This window comes from Strongylocentrotus purpuratus, unplaced genomic scaffold (genome assembly GCF_000002235.5).
Source record: "Strongylocentrotus purpuratus isolate Spur 01 unplaced genomic scaffold, Spur_5.0 spur5_scaffold_2, whole genome shotgun sequence".
In the NCBI taxonomy this organism is placed as follows: domain Eukaryota; kingdom Metazoa; phylum Echinodermata; class Echinoidea; order Camarodonta; family Strongylocentrotidae; genus Strongylocentrotus; species Strongylocentrotus purpuratus.
The window spans coordinates 13878024-13896083 of NW_022145605.1; the positions used below are offsets into that span (position 1 = coordinate 13878024).

Below are 18060 nucleotides of genomic sequence, written 5' to 3' on the forward strand. Positions count from 1 at the left end.
TTTCGTGAAAATCTAATGTTTCTCTCCAAAATCTGATTTTTTAGGATACTCAGTCTGTTTTTTTTGTGTCAAGAGGTTGGCATCTCTGCTTGCTACTCAGTTAAACAAAAACTGATGGTCTGTTCGGACTTGAGAAAAATTATATGAAATATGAAATAAAGAAACGTTATAAGAAATCAATGCATACCAAAAGGGGCATTCAGACTAGCCGGTAACAAAAAGTGAGTCCTAAGACTGATGAAAGCTCCTTGGAAACAGTGTTTGTTTTTGCAGTCATCCAGTGGAAGTTCATGGAGAACGCTTGTGACAATGTGTCAAAAGTAATATAATACTTGATGAATCTCTCATCTCGATAGGAAAGGGGATGCCTCATAAAACTCTACACCCTGACCTAAGTTTTTGTGAAATAAATCTTGAGCAGCGGGTGGGGACGGCTAATGATATTCTGTGCTGTAGTGGTTTACTAAGAGGATTTTCTTTGTAAGCCATTCCCCTTACCCTTACCTGGTATATGTTGAAGCTCCTATGAATCAGATATTCAATGACGAAGAAGAAGAAGTTGGTAATTTTTTTAGATATTGAAGATACAAATGTGCAATGAGAAGTTTAAGAGGATTAAATTGAAAAGTACATGTATCTGCTTCTGCTAGAGGCAAGCAAACTTTCCTTGAACTTTGAGGTCAGAATGAAACCTGTTTTGAGAACTTTTTTTTGTTCCTTATCCCTCCCTCTGTACCCCTCTCTTTCTATTTCTCTTCTTGTTATGTTGTACCCCCCTTCTTATTTCCGTCATTTGCCCCCCCCCCCCCACATTTCTTTGTTTTCTATCCCCACTTCTCCAATCTTCTTTTCATTGTTCTTCAGTTCCCCCATCTCTCTGCATCTTTCCATTTTCTCTTTTCTTCTCACTTTCCCCTTCTTTTCCTGTCACCTCTCCCCCTCCCTCCCACTCTCTCTCTCTCTCTCTCTCTCTCACTTTCCCTCCTCTCTTTCCCTCCTCTCTTTCCCTCCCCTCCCCCCCCCCTCCCCTCTCCTCTCCTCTCTCCCCCCCCCCCCCTCTCCTCTCCTCTCTCCCTCTCCTCTCTCCCATTCCTCTCTCCCCCTCCCCTCCCCCTCTCCTCTCTCCCTCTCCTCTCTCCCCCTCCCCCTCTCCTCTTCTCTCTCCCTCTCCTCTCTCCCTCTCCTCTCTCCCTCTCCTCTCTCCCTCTCCTCTCTCCCCTCCCCTCTCCCTCCCCTCTCCCCTCCCCTCTCTCTCTCCCTCTCTTCCTCTCTTCCTCTCTCTTCCTTTGTGTCTTTTAGTTAAAATGACCCTTCGTCCTTTTTATTTCCCCCACATATCAAATAATATTTGCAATTCTACAAACATCACATTCCTGACAACAATCATATCCTCTGTTCAGTTCTTCAGTGGAAGAATCCATATGAATTGAAAGCAATGGCCAGATGCAGTCAAGTGATGCTGGGGGGGGGGGGCAGCATAGATTTCTGTGAAACTTCTAAAGCCAGATCAATGAAAAATATGGAAAATACAATGCACATATAATCATAATATATCTCCAAATAGCCTTCTGTTAGAATTGCTTTAAAGAACAGATTAAAACAGCTACCAGTATTTACTATACATTATAAATATACCTATTACCTTTGTCACCCTGATAAGCAAGCTCACACTCTTTTTAGTAAATGGTTTGGGGGTTATTCATGTACAGTACATATAACAATGACAACAATTCAGTGGAATTAGTGCTTTTTGATTTAATTATCTACATGGTTTCTGTGGTCAGTCCATTGTGGCAGTGTATGGTGACAGTCACGTAGGGCCAAATCACCAAGAAAACCCACAGAGCTGCAGCATACTTCCGAAGAAATTCACAGAATTTTGGAAATGGGAATTCCTGGGTGACCCACTCTCGCTCACCATGCCTTGCACGCCATGGAATTTGAAGAATTGGAAGCTTGTAGTTCTTGATCAGCAACTTTGTATACATGTGTTGACATAAATTTACAGAAATTATATTAAACAGTGATTTCTTTTTAAGTGGAAGGAACTCTTTAAAGTCTACAGGCCCATAGAAAATACCATTTTACAGATGCCTAAAAATGACAAACAAAACAAATAAAAAACAATGGAGGAGGAGGAGGGGGAGGGAGAGGGGGAGGGGGAGGAGGAAGGGAGTGAGGAAGGGAGGGAGAGAGAGAGAGGGGGGGGGGGGTACATAACCATGCAGAATAAGCTATAATTGAACTTGATATGGTATACATGTAGGTTTCCTTATTTTGCCTGTGAAGTTGCAGCAGTCTCTTTTATTTGGATACAACCCTTTGGTTTTTCATTTTATTTTATTTAAAGCAAGATGCATTGTAGACATTTATTTGATTAAGTGTGAACTTGCCTTGAACTTGTCTTGCGCCACATGATGCCAGTCTATTCTTGTATAGTTACCTCCTTTTATAAACTGCACCAATTCATTCTCTGCAGGACCACATTTTGTAAACATGGTGCAGAAGAGATTGAGCTCTCTCTCTCTTTCTATCATTAAAAAGAAAAGAGTTTCAGTCATGTCCACACTTTTTGTTACCATCATGAATGCATGTATATTTATTTAAGAAGCTATTCACTATTCCTGTTCTCATTTCGCTGTGGTTGCTCTGTGCACAACTATCTTTGAACTGGCTGGAAAGAATATCAACTCTTAAGCAAAGTGGTAATCATTGGAGCTTTAACGTTTTTTTGTCCATAAATATACCGACCTTTCTAAAGACATTTGGCAAACACACATGATAAAATATTTTTAAATACACATAGTTTAGTTGGTAAAAAAAAAACCCATATCACTCTGTTCATCTTCTGTTTTCTTGGTGTATAGTAAAGCTGTGCCCCCCTATAATATGGTAACTACCTCAAAAAGGGCCAAGGCTATTAATTAATCTTAGTGCTGACATTTGACTATTTTGCAACACCAGGGAACTCCCTGTAGGGGCCTCTAATATTGCATTTTTTTTTGTTTTCTCGCCCTAACCGCCATGGTAATTATAGCAATGCATGAACAAGCTTTTTAAGTTTATGCATGTCACTACAGAAAGACTATTTTTAAATCCAAAAGTTTCCCTGTGCGTTTCAGCATACCGGTAGTTATAGGGTGCGTTCAATCGAATTTTCGAAGCTAGAATCACAAACATGAATCACAATTCAAAACGCCGTTACAAAAAGCAAGGTCACTGCGGTTTGCGTTCAAGCGATTTTTCATCAACGCTGATTCTAGCTCATTGCGAGCCAAACCACTGCGCATCACACTGCGCAGTATGGCCCAGGAACTTCGGCGCGCGCTTTCTGGAATTGTTTACGGCCGACTGTCGACTGCTGTTTTGAGCATAGATCGCAATAATAAGACAAAGAATGAGAAGGTAATAGAAGGAAGAAACAAAGAATAACATGAGGAAAGAAAGAAAGAGAATGTGAAAAAAGGAAGGAACAAAGAATGACATAAGGAAGAACAGAAAGAGAAAGTGATAGAATGATTAAAACAAAGAATAACATAAGAGAAGGTGAAAGAAGGAAGAATCAAAGAATAACATAAAAATAGAAGGAAGAAACAAAGAATAACATAAGGAAAGACAGAAAGAGAATGTGAAAAAAGGAAGGAACAGAGAATGACATAAGGAAGAACAGAAAGAGAAAGTGATAGAATGATTAAAACAAAGAATAACATAAGAGAAGGTGAAAGAAGGAAGAACCAAAGAATAACATAAGGAAAGATAGAAAGAGAAAGTAACAGAATGATTAAAACAAAGAATAACATAAGAGAAAGTGATAGAATTATAAAACAAAGAATAACATAAGAGAAGATGATAGAAGGAAGAAACAAAGAATAACATAAGGAAAGACAGAAAGAGAAATTGATAGAATGCTTAAAACAAAGAATTACATAAGAAAAGGTGATAGAAGGAAAAAAACAAAGAATAACATAAGTATAGAAGGAAGAAACAAAGAATAACATAAGGAAAGACAGAAAGAGCAAATGATAGAATGATAAAAACAAAGAATAACATAAGAAAAGGTGATAGAAGGAAAAAAAACAAAGAATAACATAAGAATAGAAGGAAGAAACAAAGAATAACATAAGGAAAGACAGAAAGAGAAAATGATAGAAGGAAAAACAAGGAATAACATAACGGAACAGGCCACGATGGTATAGTGAACGCAAATTGCATGCAAAGCGGGCGCGCGGTTTTTCCCAAACCGGAAGAGGCTTCGTCATACAATCATGATTGAGAACTCCGTCCGTTCAATCGAATTTTAGCGACCGTGATTCTTTTGAATCATGATACAAAACGCATCTTTTTCAGCGTTTCATGTTTGTGTTTTCAAACACGTTTATTTTTACGACCGACGAAAAAATCGCTTGAACGCATTGCGTTTTAAACTAAACGTCTTTAGAAACCGTGATTCTAGGGTGAAAAAGTGTCGATTAAACGCACCCATAGAAGCTTGTATGTAGAATTGCATGAACCATGCATGTCTGGTCTGGGGGAGGTATAAAAGCTAGAATCGAAGGAACTGGTCAGCACGTGACGTTACCCGCCTCTCTCTCCTTACAGGTATCAGCTTTAGATCAACATGTTATCTTTAGGATTACCACTCCTTTTGATACAAGTTTCCACCTTTAACTTTTTTAAAGTTACACTTATACTCTTTTCACACTGGTTTTGCTTAACCCAGTACTTTGCTTAGCCCCGTACTATCCTTAACCCCGGACTATTTTGTTTGGCTTTTCTCACTGCAATTCCTTAGCCCCGTACTAGCCATGGCCATGGAATTCATTAATTCGCTTCACTGCGTAGTCCCGGACTATTTTTCGTTTCTGTTCTCATTCATTTGCTTGGCACCGCAATTGCGGAGTTAGCAGGAGTTAGCACCACAATTGCGAGGTTAGCCCTGCTATTTTGCAGGGTTAGTTAACCCCGTACAGCCCACTTTGGTAAAAACAAGTCTGAACAGAAAGTGGAATAGGCTTAACCCCGGACTATAGGTAGGGCAAAGACCCCCCTTTAACCCCACCTATAGTACGGGGTTAAGCAAATTTTTGCCAGTGTGAAAAGAAAGTGGAATAAGCTTAACCCCGTACTATGGGTGGGGCTAAACCCCCCCCCCCCCCCCTTTAACCCCACCTATAGTACGGGGTTAAGCAACATTTTGCCAGTGTGAAAAGAAAGTGGAATAAGCTTAACCCCGGACTATAGGTGGGGTTAAGATACCCTTTAACCCCACCTATAGTACGGGGTTAAGCAAAATATTGCCAGTGTGAAAACAGTATTAGATCTTATTCAGGGTAATATAAAACATTTCGCATTCCACTTCCAATTTTCTTGTGACCCCCAAAATTACCAAAACGTGGGGGGAAAGATCATTTACATACTCTAGTCCTAAATTATGGAATGGCCTTCCTGAAGACATCAAAAAATGTTTATCTTCTGATTCTTTCAAAACTCATCTCAAAACATACCTTTTCAAGTCTTGATCGTTTTTCCTGTTTACACGCGCCTTGAGCACTCCACAGAGTGGATTTGGCGCGATATAAGTAACATTATTATTATTATTATTATAGTGTTCATTCTGAGCTTACAATAGAAAAAATCCCTTGGACACGAATTAAAGGAATACTTCACGTTTTAATTTTGTTCGTATTTCTTGTTCTTATCATATCGGTTGCAAAATATGAAGCTATGAATTATAGTAAATGGCATTTCTGAATCATGTAAGCATCAAATATCTAATAATTTAAAGTAGTAATTGTTTTCACCTGGTATATAACTTCTTACTTCTTTATACTCATGTGTCACTTTAATACAGATAACAACTAAATTATTCATACCCCTTGTAAATTTGATTATTTTTTCTAATGTGTGTTTTACGTAGCTCAAGAATGAAAGATGGATGGTTGAATAAGGGGTTTTAATTGTTATATACTTTTATATGTAAGCTTTGATATATTACATTCTCAAGAAACACCAATCTGGACAAATCAAAATTTCACATACTTAAATTATTACAAAATACGGTAAGGGTGTGAATAATTTAGTTATTAACTGATTATATAGGCCAGCTAGTCCCATCATTTCGAGAAGGATAGAGATACGGTAACTATATGTGTAAAGTGCAATTAGGATTATGCTGAGAGAGATGGGGCTAATACAGATAATAAACTGCATAGACAGTTCTGTCTGTTCGGAGAAAAATATTCTGTGTTTATGCATATGAGTTAACGCCCTTCTGGCTCCAAACAGAAGATTGTACCAATTATTATAAGGTAACATTTACCAACATAAGGTGTGACCAGGCCCTTAACTGAGACTTGTACAAACTATTTATGGTAATCCTCCTTTGGGTATTTCTGGTCTTCATGCTGAGTTTCTGTGAACTTGTCACAGTCACATGCACTTTTTTAGGTGATCAAGCCCCTCTCCACATGATATCATTCTAGTCTCGGTTTCTTGCGTTCGTTCTTGAGATCCCCTTATCTTCCCTGTAGTAAGGTCAACATAGGATCAAGATATTTAAACCCCCACCCCTACTGACCCCACTCAGACAAGCAAAATTGTACGATGTTTCATACGATAGTCATAAGGGCCGTCCTCATCAGCTCAAGTTTGCCAAATAATCCGCTATTCTAACTATCCCAATCGGAAATTAGCCTGTTGAATTGCGTCTTCATCAGCCCGCAGTTGCAATTAACAGGATATTTGGTAGAGAAAATATCCAGTGAAATATTGGACTTGTTTCCAAAATATCCTGCTATTTGGGAAATAGCAGGCTAATTTGCACCCATCCGAGCTAGTTTGTGATGAACGTATCAGTCTGGTGAAAGACGCAATTTCCAGCTTCAGGATAATATCCAGAGTCTGAAAATAGCAAGCTGGAGCTGATGAGGACAGGCCTACAGAGCCGTACCTCTTGATAAGTGTATGATTAGTATGAATGTTTTCGCGTCTGAACACGGCCACAGAGGGAGGCCACCAAGTAGAGGAAGTATATAAGAGGGCCTTCTTTTCTATCTTTTATTTACCTTTTCCCTTATTTTCTATCCCCCTTTCTCCCCCCCCCCCCCCCACTATTCATTTGCCTTTTGATTTTGGGAGCAATGTCCCATGTAGCTCATTGCTATGCCAATTAGTAGACATAACCCTAGTTGACCTTCTACGTCTAGTCCCTGGACGCTTTCGAAAGGACATGAATCTTTGGAAGTGAAAAAGAAGCAGGTAATTACGAATGATGATCTTAAATAATTGAAGAGCCCCTGGAAGGATATCGGATGCAAGTTTACCACCTTGAAGTCGAACATAACACCCGATTGTGGTATACTTTACTATAGAAAGTGGATTAACCGAAATGATTTTAATCAATAAATGGCTGATTTTATTAAAAGGTTAACAAACTGTATCCGCCTCGGCAGTGCTGTAGACATGACCCAAAGTGTGTTTAGCAGTAGTTGATCGAGGTCACTTTACTTTAATATGAATGTGTTAGCCATGTATTATCTTTTTTTTTTCTTCTAAAGTCTAACGGTTTAACTTGGATTAGTAGTATTCTATGATAATTGTATAATTTGGATTAGGTAGAAGTGTCGTAGTCGAGTGGTTTAAGCACTTGACTTGAAATTTAAAGGTCGTGGTTTGAACCCTGACATGGCACTCAAGTCCTTTGGCAAGGCATTAATCTTCATTTGCCACACTCCAGGTGAGGTAAATGGGTACCTGGCAGGAATTAATTCCTTGAAATGCTGAAGCGCTGTAATGGCAGCTAGGCTATTAAAAGGTATAAGCTGTGCATGGTTTATCTTTATAGCAATCACAGAACGAAACCTCGCGCCATTTTTCTTCTGCGACTGCTGTAAGATAATAGTTAACTGCAAACATTTTCCTTAAACTAGTGTTTTTGTACTGTGGTCTTATGTTGTGTGCATGCCCCTTCTGCTATACGGTTATTGTATGTGATTCTGTGTACAATGTTTTCTCTTGTCTGAAAGAGTATGATGATGGTAGTCTAGGGGGTAATCTTATTTACCTGGTCAATGTTTAGCAAAGGTCACTGTAAGGTTGCTCTTGATTATTCAAAGCCGTGAACAACAAAAAAATCTTTCATGAAACTACCAGTATTTTTTTCATGAAATTTCTTAGTACCGGTATGATATTCAATACATATGTATTCCCCTTTCACTAAATATTTATTATCTCATTAGATTGATTCTTTAGATGTTGTTTCCTCTGGTGTGAATGAGGTCTGATTGTGGTCATACCACAGGGTTTATTCTGTGTACTTTGGTGACTTTGGTCTCTATTTAGCAGAGGTTACTTCATGACAAGAAATTTCTTTTTGAGAGACTATATCCTCCCTGACATTTCTTTATATGATATTCATTCCATGAGTATTTACTTTCCCTCAACGATTGTCAGGATAATAGAATGTTTCTATAGATGTTGTTTTCTCTGGTGTGAAAGAGTTGTGCTTGTGGTCTTAGCAAGGGGATTAATCTGTGTAACGATGGTCAATGTTTAGCAGAGGGCACTGTAAGGTGTTGGATCTTTTCAAAAAGGTGTAATATGTTTACTTTAGAGATTCGTAATCTTGAAGAACTTAGTTAATACTAGAAGTTATAATATATTCTGGCAGTATTCGGGCAGTTGCTACATTGTTCTTTTTTTTAGAACAGAATTTCTAGAAGTTAGACTCCAGAAAGGTCTTACATTATTCACATACCGTTATAGAACAACATTTCTAGGAAACTAGAAGCAGTAAAATAGGGTTGGACCTTTTCAAGGTGTAAATATCTCTTCATGTTAGATTCTTTATCTTCAAGAACTTAAGTTTTCTGGAAGTTGGACTCCAGGAAATTCTTACAATTATTCACATAGAACAACATTTCTAGGAAACTATAGGAACAGTATAGTAGGGTTGGACATTTTCCAGGTGTAATCTCTTCAAGTTAGGTTTAGAGTTCTTTAACCTCAAGAACTAAAGTTTTCTGCAAGTTAGACTTAGTGTGATGTTAATTTTTATTTTCTTCATAATCCTTTAAGTGTTTAACCCATAGAATGCCGGGTTTGGGAGGTTTAAAAAAAAATTCTTGATGTACCTCAATTGTTTTATAGGTGATTGTTACCCTGTGATTTTTGTGCAAAAATCAGTTTAGTTTCCACAAGGTTGCACCATATTATACCATACATATTTTTCTTTCTGATGAGACCCTATTGAGATATTGGACTAAAATTATTGCTGTACAGCAAATATTGTCCTTGTTAGCAACAAGGTGTACAATTGGTGAAATTGTAGACTGACTAATAGTGTATATAATTGCATGCTTGATAGATTTCCTCATTCCTGAGTTAATTTGACCATGAAATTGCCACAAGGCCTTGTGAATTCAAACACTGGTGTGGGCAGGAATTTATTTGTAGACTGATAATAGAACCAAATCTCTTTGAAATCTCTTTGAAATTTCATTTTTCATTTGATCATAATACTTTTTATATGTTTGATCAGTGAGTGTTATTGCCGTCACATGTAGTAAACATCCTATTTTCTATTTATAAGAGATTTCATGTCTGTCTGTTTTGGTAGAATAGAATATTTATTAAGTAAATAGTACACATATATTGTTGGGTATACATGTATGTGCAGATGGTATTCCATTAGAAGAAAAAGAGCAAATTATACTTGTTTAACTTGAAAGTAGTATAGAGTCAGCTGGGATAAATGTGATATTCAATTATTCATGTTAGAAGGGGGTCGTGTTTGCCTTTGGGAGGCATTTTTTGTTGGTTTGTTTGAAAAAACTCACTTGTATCTTTGTTCACATAGTATATTACATAAAGATGAGAGAGACATGATGGATCAGTGGTAGAGCAGTGGTCTTGTAACTGGGAGGTCCTAGGTTCAAAATGAAGTCGGTGTGCTAGGGCTAGGGCCCTTTGGTAAGGCATTGATTAATCAAATCCCTCAAAAAGAATTTAAAGACCTAGGCCAATTTTATTAGCTGCCTGTCTAAAGGCACAATTTCACCTGCTTTTTATTAAAGTAGTCTAATAGAATGAGTATTGTCTTTCAAGTTCGATATTGCTCTTTTCATTTTCTAATTTTCATTCTATTCTATCAGTAAATTCATGATGATGCATCAGCTTTATATACATGAAGCTGCAAAATTGAGTTTGTCCCAACAAATCACAATCGCAACTACTTCCTAAAAACATGAAACAAACCAAAGGGTACTTAACCCAATGTATATCCTATAGACATCATGGTCATTACGTAGAGCGCCATTGTAATTATCAAACGTTTCTTAAGGTGATGGAAGGGGCTAGTGAAATTGTTGTAATGTTGTTGATATTTCAAGAGTATTGCAAAAGTGTTATAAGTAGCCTAGTTATAAGCATAACCAATAAAATATTAAAGCCTTATTATAAGCTAAAATGTTATTGAAAGTAAGCAATGTATGCCTACATAATCATCATACCTGTCCTCTTCTACAACTCCTGCTCTCCTGGAAAGGAAAAACATCCTTGAGAGAACATTGAACCCCCTGCCTCGACCCTCTACAATTTAGCCAAATATGGAGCTCAATCCATCCATGATACCATATGTATTTATGAGTTTACCAGTGCAGCCTTGTATACATGTAACTGAATTCATGTCTCAGGCTGTGTTCATACTGCTTTTTTCAGCCTCGAATCATGATTTTCAAACATACAACATGACTGCATTTATCGACTATTTTTTGTTGGTGATTGTAGATTTTAATGTGTTTAAAAATGCTAACTTACTGATTTAGAAAGAAAATAATGTGCATTTTGTAACACTTTTCCCCAAAATATCTTGATTGAATGACATCCAAAGGCATGGTTAGTCGACTGTAAACACCACCCTACTGTACATCAAAATTATGTCTCAACTCTACAGACGATCGCAAGAGAAGTGCAAGGGATTTATGGATGTCAATCTCAGCTTACTAGTTGTATTAACAAGACACTCACAATGTGTTTCAATTTTCAAGTCTATGTTTTTTAATGGTTGTTCCATGTTTCAGAGTTTGGGTTTTAAAAGTTTTTTATGAACACAGCCTGAACTTGGGGGCGGTACAGCGAAATCCCATTTAGATTTGGCATTTTAAATGTTTGTCCCTCGTTCCTGATTCAGACTTCAAAATAGTTTATGAACACAGCCTAAGCTTTGGGGTAACAGTATGTCTCTTGTAATAATTTGTATGTCAATGAACTTCCTCTTGTAGAGTTTTTCCAATAAAATTGGGCATTTTGATCAGTGTTCCTTGTTTCTGATTCTTGCTTTAAAAAGTTTTATGAATGCAAGCTAAGCTAAGGTAGGAGTAGCTGTACAACTCTTGTCATAATTGATACAAATGTTATTCCTAAGAAATAATGATCAGCTTGGCAATTTTGATGGGTATTCCATGTTCCCAATCTGGCTTCAAAAGGTCTGATCTGAAGAAAAAAACCTAAGCATGGAACAGTATCATAATGTTGTCTTTCAAATTCCTTATTTTGATCAGTGTTTTACATTAGTTTTTCTGGCTTCAAAATATTTTATGAACACAGCCTAACAGTATGTTTCTTGTCATAAATTGTATCGAACAGTTTCATAATGGTGTCTTTCAAATTCATTACTTTGATCAGTGTTTTACATTAGTTTTTCTTGCTTCAAAGTATTTTATGAACACAGCCTAAGTTTGGAGTAACAATATGTCTCTTGTCATCATACATGCTATGGAGGTCATTGTCATCAGTGAGGAAAAAAGGCTGAACAAGACAGATGACCTTTCAGTGAAATTCAGACGGAATGGACATTGATATTGTTGTTTTGACCTACTTTTATTCACTTGAATTACATCCTGCCATAGTACTTGAGAATAATCGAAATCTATTCATGTTTTATCTTTGTATTTTACAGTGAAATACTTAAATAATGATTCAGATTTCACTCTTTTATGTTTTTTTTTATTTTATATTCTTCTTTCCTTACATTTAACTCTCCCCCCCCCCCCCCATTTTTCATTTCCACTCAACTTTCCAGTGTATTTGATACACAACATAATGTTTTCTTCTGTTATCTTTCTGAAATTTTTGCCTGTTCATTATACCATTATATTTAATTTACCTCATTACACTATTTTGAAAACAGGATCTTATATTAGAAACATTTATCAATATTACTTTTCAGGTTTGTTTTGCTGAATTTAAATTATAATGCATACCCACCGCCCCTTTAAAAAACAAAAACATAATTGGACCTCTGTGTTAAGAACAGTTTTTCAGTCTTTATGAATGGCCAGTGCCCTGTTTGTGCAGTATGTTCATACTCCAATCATTCTACTTATAATATTTAGTCCCCAAACTTTCCTCCCCACCCATCTTTTGGTACATAAAAGAGGTTATTAGTTGATTAATAAACAGGTGATACGAATATCAGTCATAGCATAATTTCATGAAAATCATGAGTCATGATTATAATATCCAACATGATTTGGCTGATACAAGTACTGTATTACAATGTACTGCCAACATCTGCATTATGCATCGTCTGTGGTTTTCTGCCTAGGATGGTTACCATAGCAACTGTCATTTTGTGCTAACATTTGTTAATTTCTGAGTGCAAAGTACCGGTATGTGTTCTTGTAGATGTGTGTACTCTGCAAGTTAATTTTACTATTTTATGAGTTACAGTTAGGAATAGGATGCAGTACATTAATGTGAATTGGGAGCCAAAGTAACTAGAGGAAGACCGGATTTGAAATAATTTGTAGTAGGACTTCCTGTTTTCCCAATAGTTCTAAGCATATATTTCATATCCTGAGATGGAGTCACAATAAACCAGTATTTGTAGGGGGTGTATCTCTGGATTAAGTAACACTTTTGTGATTTTGCATTATTTTGACATTATTAAACTTCTCAGTGCTTTACTGTGTATGTGGGGCTATACATGTATCTTGATTTTTATCCCAAATTTAGATCTTCTTTTAGAATTTTGGTTAAATTTTGACTAAATTTCACCATAATCTGAATGGAACGTCAGAATATCTGCCACATGAATACAAGAAGAGCAATTTTTAACAAATTTCATTCTGATTTTTTGTCAGCTGCTGGAATGAAACATTCTTGAAAATCAAATCTTTCCAATAAGAAGCAAGGATTGGGGCATTACACAAAATTCATGACAATGATCTAGCAGATTTATGAACATTTCAGCGTGATGTATTATTGATCACTATTTTTCCTTAATGATGTTTTCCAGGTCTCCCTGCATCCCACAGTCACTGTCCATGCAGCATCTGCTTCCATCCAAACCGAACCTGCGTCTACAGCTGCAAGCAGAACTTCAGCCCCTGTCCTCTCTACAATGGCACCACCATCATCGAACAACCCATTGACCTCATGACCCTGGACGAGAAGTACGCGACGCAGGCTCGCAAGGCCATCCGGAAGAGTGTCAACGGTGAGAAACCCTTCTTCCTGTATTACTCCTTCCAGCATACGCACGACCCGCAGTACGCGGACTGGCGGAACACGGGAGCGACCGCTCGGGGCGACTACGGCGACGCCCTGGCCGCGATGGACTGGGAGATAGGGGAGGTGATGGCGGAGCTGGACCAGCAGGATATATGGAATGACACCTTCATCTTCTTCAGTGCAGACAATGGGTATGTAGTACATTGTAGACTGTGGAAGACATCATTTTAATTGCAACTATTCATAGGTGTACACAGTGTAGGTGAAGTTTTGATTTGACCCCCAAAATATGATTTTCTTTGTTCTATATATACTCTAAGATAATTTAAAGATATAATCAATTTGATAATAATGAACAAAAAATTAGGTTTTGTTTCAGGAAAGAATGAGATACTCTTTTATCCAAACATATCTCCCAACTGCATCAAAGAAGGGGTCAAGACAATAGTCCTGTTTCATGAAATTTAACATAATATAATAATAATATTTAATTTTTATATAGCGCTTAATACAAATGTCTCTAAGCGCTTTACAAATATATTATTACCCCGGTCATTGGATTCAGTGCTTACCCGCACACAATGTGTGCACAATCTCCACTCCCTGGGGAGCATTCCAGCCAGTCGCTATTTTACAAGCGCCACTTGCTAATCAAACCACATTAGCTTTCGCATCCTACCGGGTACCCATTTAACACCTGGGTGGAGAGTGGCAAATGTAGATCAATGTCTTGCCAAAGGACATTAGTGCCGCGGTGGGACTTGAACCGCGAACCTTGTGATCCACAGTCCGATGACATATCCACTCGTCCACGACACCTCACAACATCAATAATAATTCACAATGAGTAATGTTAGCTACTGAAATAATACAATTTTATTGGCTGAAAGTTGTAGATTTGTCACAGAATTTAAGACATAGTCCTACAATGCCCACCTTCCTTCATTCAAAATCCACTGCACATGATATCATGTCAAACAATGCAGATATCAACCTTAACATGTTTCGTGAAACAGGGAACAATTGATGGCAGATTGTCTAACAGTCAGTGATTAAATTTCATCTTGCACCACAGGCCAAGCCTCTCTAAGCGATGGGGAGGCAGCGTGGGACTCCTGAAGTGCGGCAAGGCTACCACCTATGAGGGCGGTGTTCGCGTGCCAGCCATAGCCCACTGGAGGGGTCGCATCAAGCCTGGCTATACCCTGGAGCTGTCCAGCACCCTGGATCTCCTGCCGACCGTAGCCAAGATCACAGGGGCCAGACTGCCCAGTGCCATGCTGGATGGGGTGGACATGGCACCATTTCTCTTCAATGGTGGCAAGGTAAAAAAGCATTTTTTTCTTCTTTTGCTCTTGTGTTTTCAGTGTTTTACTCTTTATTCCTTTACTCTTTTATGATATACTTTGTTGTTGTTGTTGGGTTTCTAGGCTGTCCAATCTGAACAGATTATTTCCGCCTGGCAATATTGTTTTTCAAGTTCTTCATCAATAATGATTACATGGCGCTGTTTCTTTTGGTGATGTGACTTTTATCTGTTCATGGAAAATTTGAAAATGGTTGAAAATTATCCAATCTTATACAAGTCTCACAAATACTGTACCGTAAATGCAGTTTGTTCCTGATTCATTAGGGAAAGTGTAGAGCAGTGGCTAGGTTGCATCCAATATGTTCTGGTAAATGGTAGTTGGAAAATATTCATCTAGGGTTTGAAAGTATACAGCAGGGCCCTATTTCACAAAACTTGTCATCGGTGACAAATGACAGTTTTTGTTATAAGCAGCTGAAATCCTTGCTTCTAATTGGTTATCAGCAGATTTGTCACTGATTTTTGTCATTTGTCATTAAAAAAAGGCTTTGTGAAACGGGTCCCTGATCACAACAACTTGTAATATATACAACCGACTAAAAATATTTGTATTACTTCTGTATGTTTTTGGTGTTAAGCCTTAGTGATATAATGATTTCATCGCCTTCAACAGGGGAAAATTTAGAATCAGTGTTAAACAAAACAGTAGCTCTGAGTTTTTGAAATTTTGTATTTGCCTCATAATAGGTTTTATCACAGCATGTCGATAAATATAATCTTAATCATTTTTGCTTGTTTTGATCTCTTAGAGTTTGAGAGAGACATTCTTCTACTACTCACCTGCAGCCAGCGAGAGACAGAGCTCCTTCGCAGTTCGTTACAAGCAATACAAGGCTCACTTCTACACCAAAGGCTCCACCCTGTCTGGGATAGGACATCCTGATCCTGATTGCAGGAAGACTGCCAAGAGAACCAAACACAACCCTCCCCTTCTCTATGACCTCCACAGGGATCCCGCCGAGCAGTACAACATTGCCTACGAGCCAGAGTACCAGGATATCATCAAGCTGATCACCCGCATCAGGGAGGACTTTGATGGTAGGATGGAGTGGGCCGTGTCTGAGATGCATAAGCCGTCGTACGATGAGTACATGCCCTGTTGCAATCCTGGATGCGAGCCACAGCCTTACTGCTGCCACTGCACCCTGACAACCTCAATCGCTTACAATCCATGGGAACTCTACACCGACATCTGGCAGGATAGCAACAGGGAAGCAAAGATGAAGAGGAAGGAGAGGAAGGAGCTGTTCAAAAGAGAGCGAGAGGACAGCCGACGGCAGCTTTCCTTTATGAAGGACCAGAAGAGAGGAAGAGATAACACTCAAGATGTCTTCTTAGATAGTGATCTTGATAGAGGCGCTGGAAGAGATAGGATAAGGGATGGGAACAGAGAAAAGAACAGAGGAATCTTTGATGATCCACCAGTAAGAGACAATGACAGAGATCGGGTGAGGGATAAACCACAAAGAGAAAAAGAGACTGAGAGTACCAGGGAAAGAGTTAAAGTCAGCCCCAGAGGCAGGGTACGGATTATCACAGAGGAAGATCCTCCATCTCGAGGTGACAGGGAGCGGGGTCGGGATAGGCCCAGAGAGGGGGGAGGAGCCTTTGGAGATAATCCAAGGGAAAGACGGAGAGAAGGTTCGCGGAAGGAAGCCAGGTTGACTGGTCAAGGTTCTACCCTGGATGAAAAAAGGGAAGCTGCTGGTAGTGGTAACAACTTACATTATCTCAATCCTACATCGCTGCATGCCACGAGTGAAACACCCAACCTGCAGGATCAGAGCAAGGAGTCAGGAGTGGGATATGTTGGTGGGGGAAGTGGTTCTCATCAAGGCCTCAGGGATGCAACAGGAGCAAACATCAATAATTACTTCGGGGGCTTCTTTGCCTGGGACAGTTCCAATGAACAAATGGACGAGAGTAGCGACGGAGGCATCGCCAACCCTCTTGCGGACACTCAGGTCCAACAGGTGGGAAGCACTTTTGAGGAGGTGTTCGAGACCACGACAGATGCCCCGCTGGCATTTGATGCGGTTGCCAAAGAGCGCAGGAGAAACAATAGAGACCAGAAAAACATAGACAGGAGACAGGAGAGACAGAACAAGAAAGAAGTACGCAGAATAAGATTTGGTGTAGACCAGGATGATGATCAAACATTTGACTTTTGAAGGAAGCTGGAAGTACGTGGACTATATGCAAAACGATGTCTCTGGGCCAATCAACAGGAAGGATAGAACTGATGCGTTTGGTCAAATTTTGATAGTGCCTGTATGGTCTTATGGTCTCGTGGTCCTATTCAGACCAATTTGGAGTGTTGCGGTATGAGACATCTTAATTTCTTGAATGATTTCAGCTTCAAGTGGACATGTCAGATGTGCACATGTCTACCAGTTATGTCAGGAGAGATAGATATAAAGAGAGAGAGAGAGAGAGAGAGAGAGAGAGAGAATAAGAGAGTCTTCATATAGATTGAGATAAAGAAAGATGGGGAGGAGTTGGGAAAAAAAAGAAGAATATATCGTCTGCTGAGAGCCAGAAGGATGTTAACTCAAAATAAACTTTTGCTTATACTGGTAGCCAACATCCTTCTGGCACTCAACTGAAGACCTGTGGTATTGATCGACAAGGCAAACGATTGACAGTTAGGCCACGGTTCTGGGACCATCAGTGATGGAGACTCGTAAGGTCAAAGTTCAAAGTTTTTGATGCCCTTCTTTGCCTGTAAATTGTCTATGAGGCTTCACCTAGCAGGGTATAAATCATATCAGTATGCAGGGATAAACAGCAGGGTCTGCACTTGTAATCCGCAGCCATAATCTATTGCATACTCATCATTTATGAACCTGTGCACTTGTCAAATGAATTTGTTGCCATTGCTTTAGTATTAAAGGGGGACCAATCATCAAAGAATTAATTTCCAGTGTATGTTTGGGATTCATGCAGGTATATTATTGAAAATACCAGCTTCATATATATGCTCTTTAAACTTAAAGAGATAGCCCACATACATGTGCTTGAAAGCCTAGTCAGAGTTTTATTTCAATACAGGCCTTTTATGAAGTAAGGTTAATGCTTCCTTACTCTTGCAGGGATGATGTTTCAATTATCATTTGCCCCACCAAGATATGTAGGTACTTGGTGATCAACATTTATCACTGTTTTGAAGTCTGAATCAA

General features: G+C 38.7%; 1 protein-coding gene across 1 annotated transcript in view; it reads left to right on the forward strand.

Annotated features, from left to right (window-relative positions):
* Positions 1 to 17535, forward strand: part of LOC593966 (arylsulfatase A) — a 40755-nt gene extending 23220 nt beyond the window's left edge. Inside the window, exons 3-5 of the mRNA XM_011679689.2 lie at positions 13298 to 13703; positions 14588 to 14837; positions 15631 to 17535. Coding sequence (XP_011677991.2) covers positions 13298 to 13703; positions 14588 to 14837; positions 15631 to 17052 — 2078 coding nt within the window. The 3' untranslated portion in view covers positions 17053 to 17535. The remainder of the gene's footprint in view (positions 1 to 13297; positions 13704 to 14587; positions 14838 to 15630) is intronic.
* The last annotated feature ends 525 nt before the right edge of the window (positions 17536 to 18060 follow it).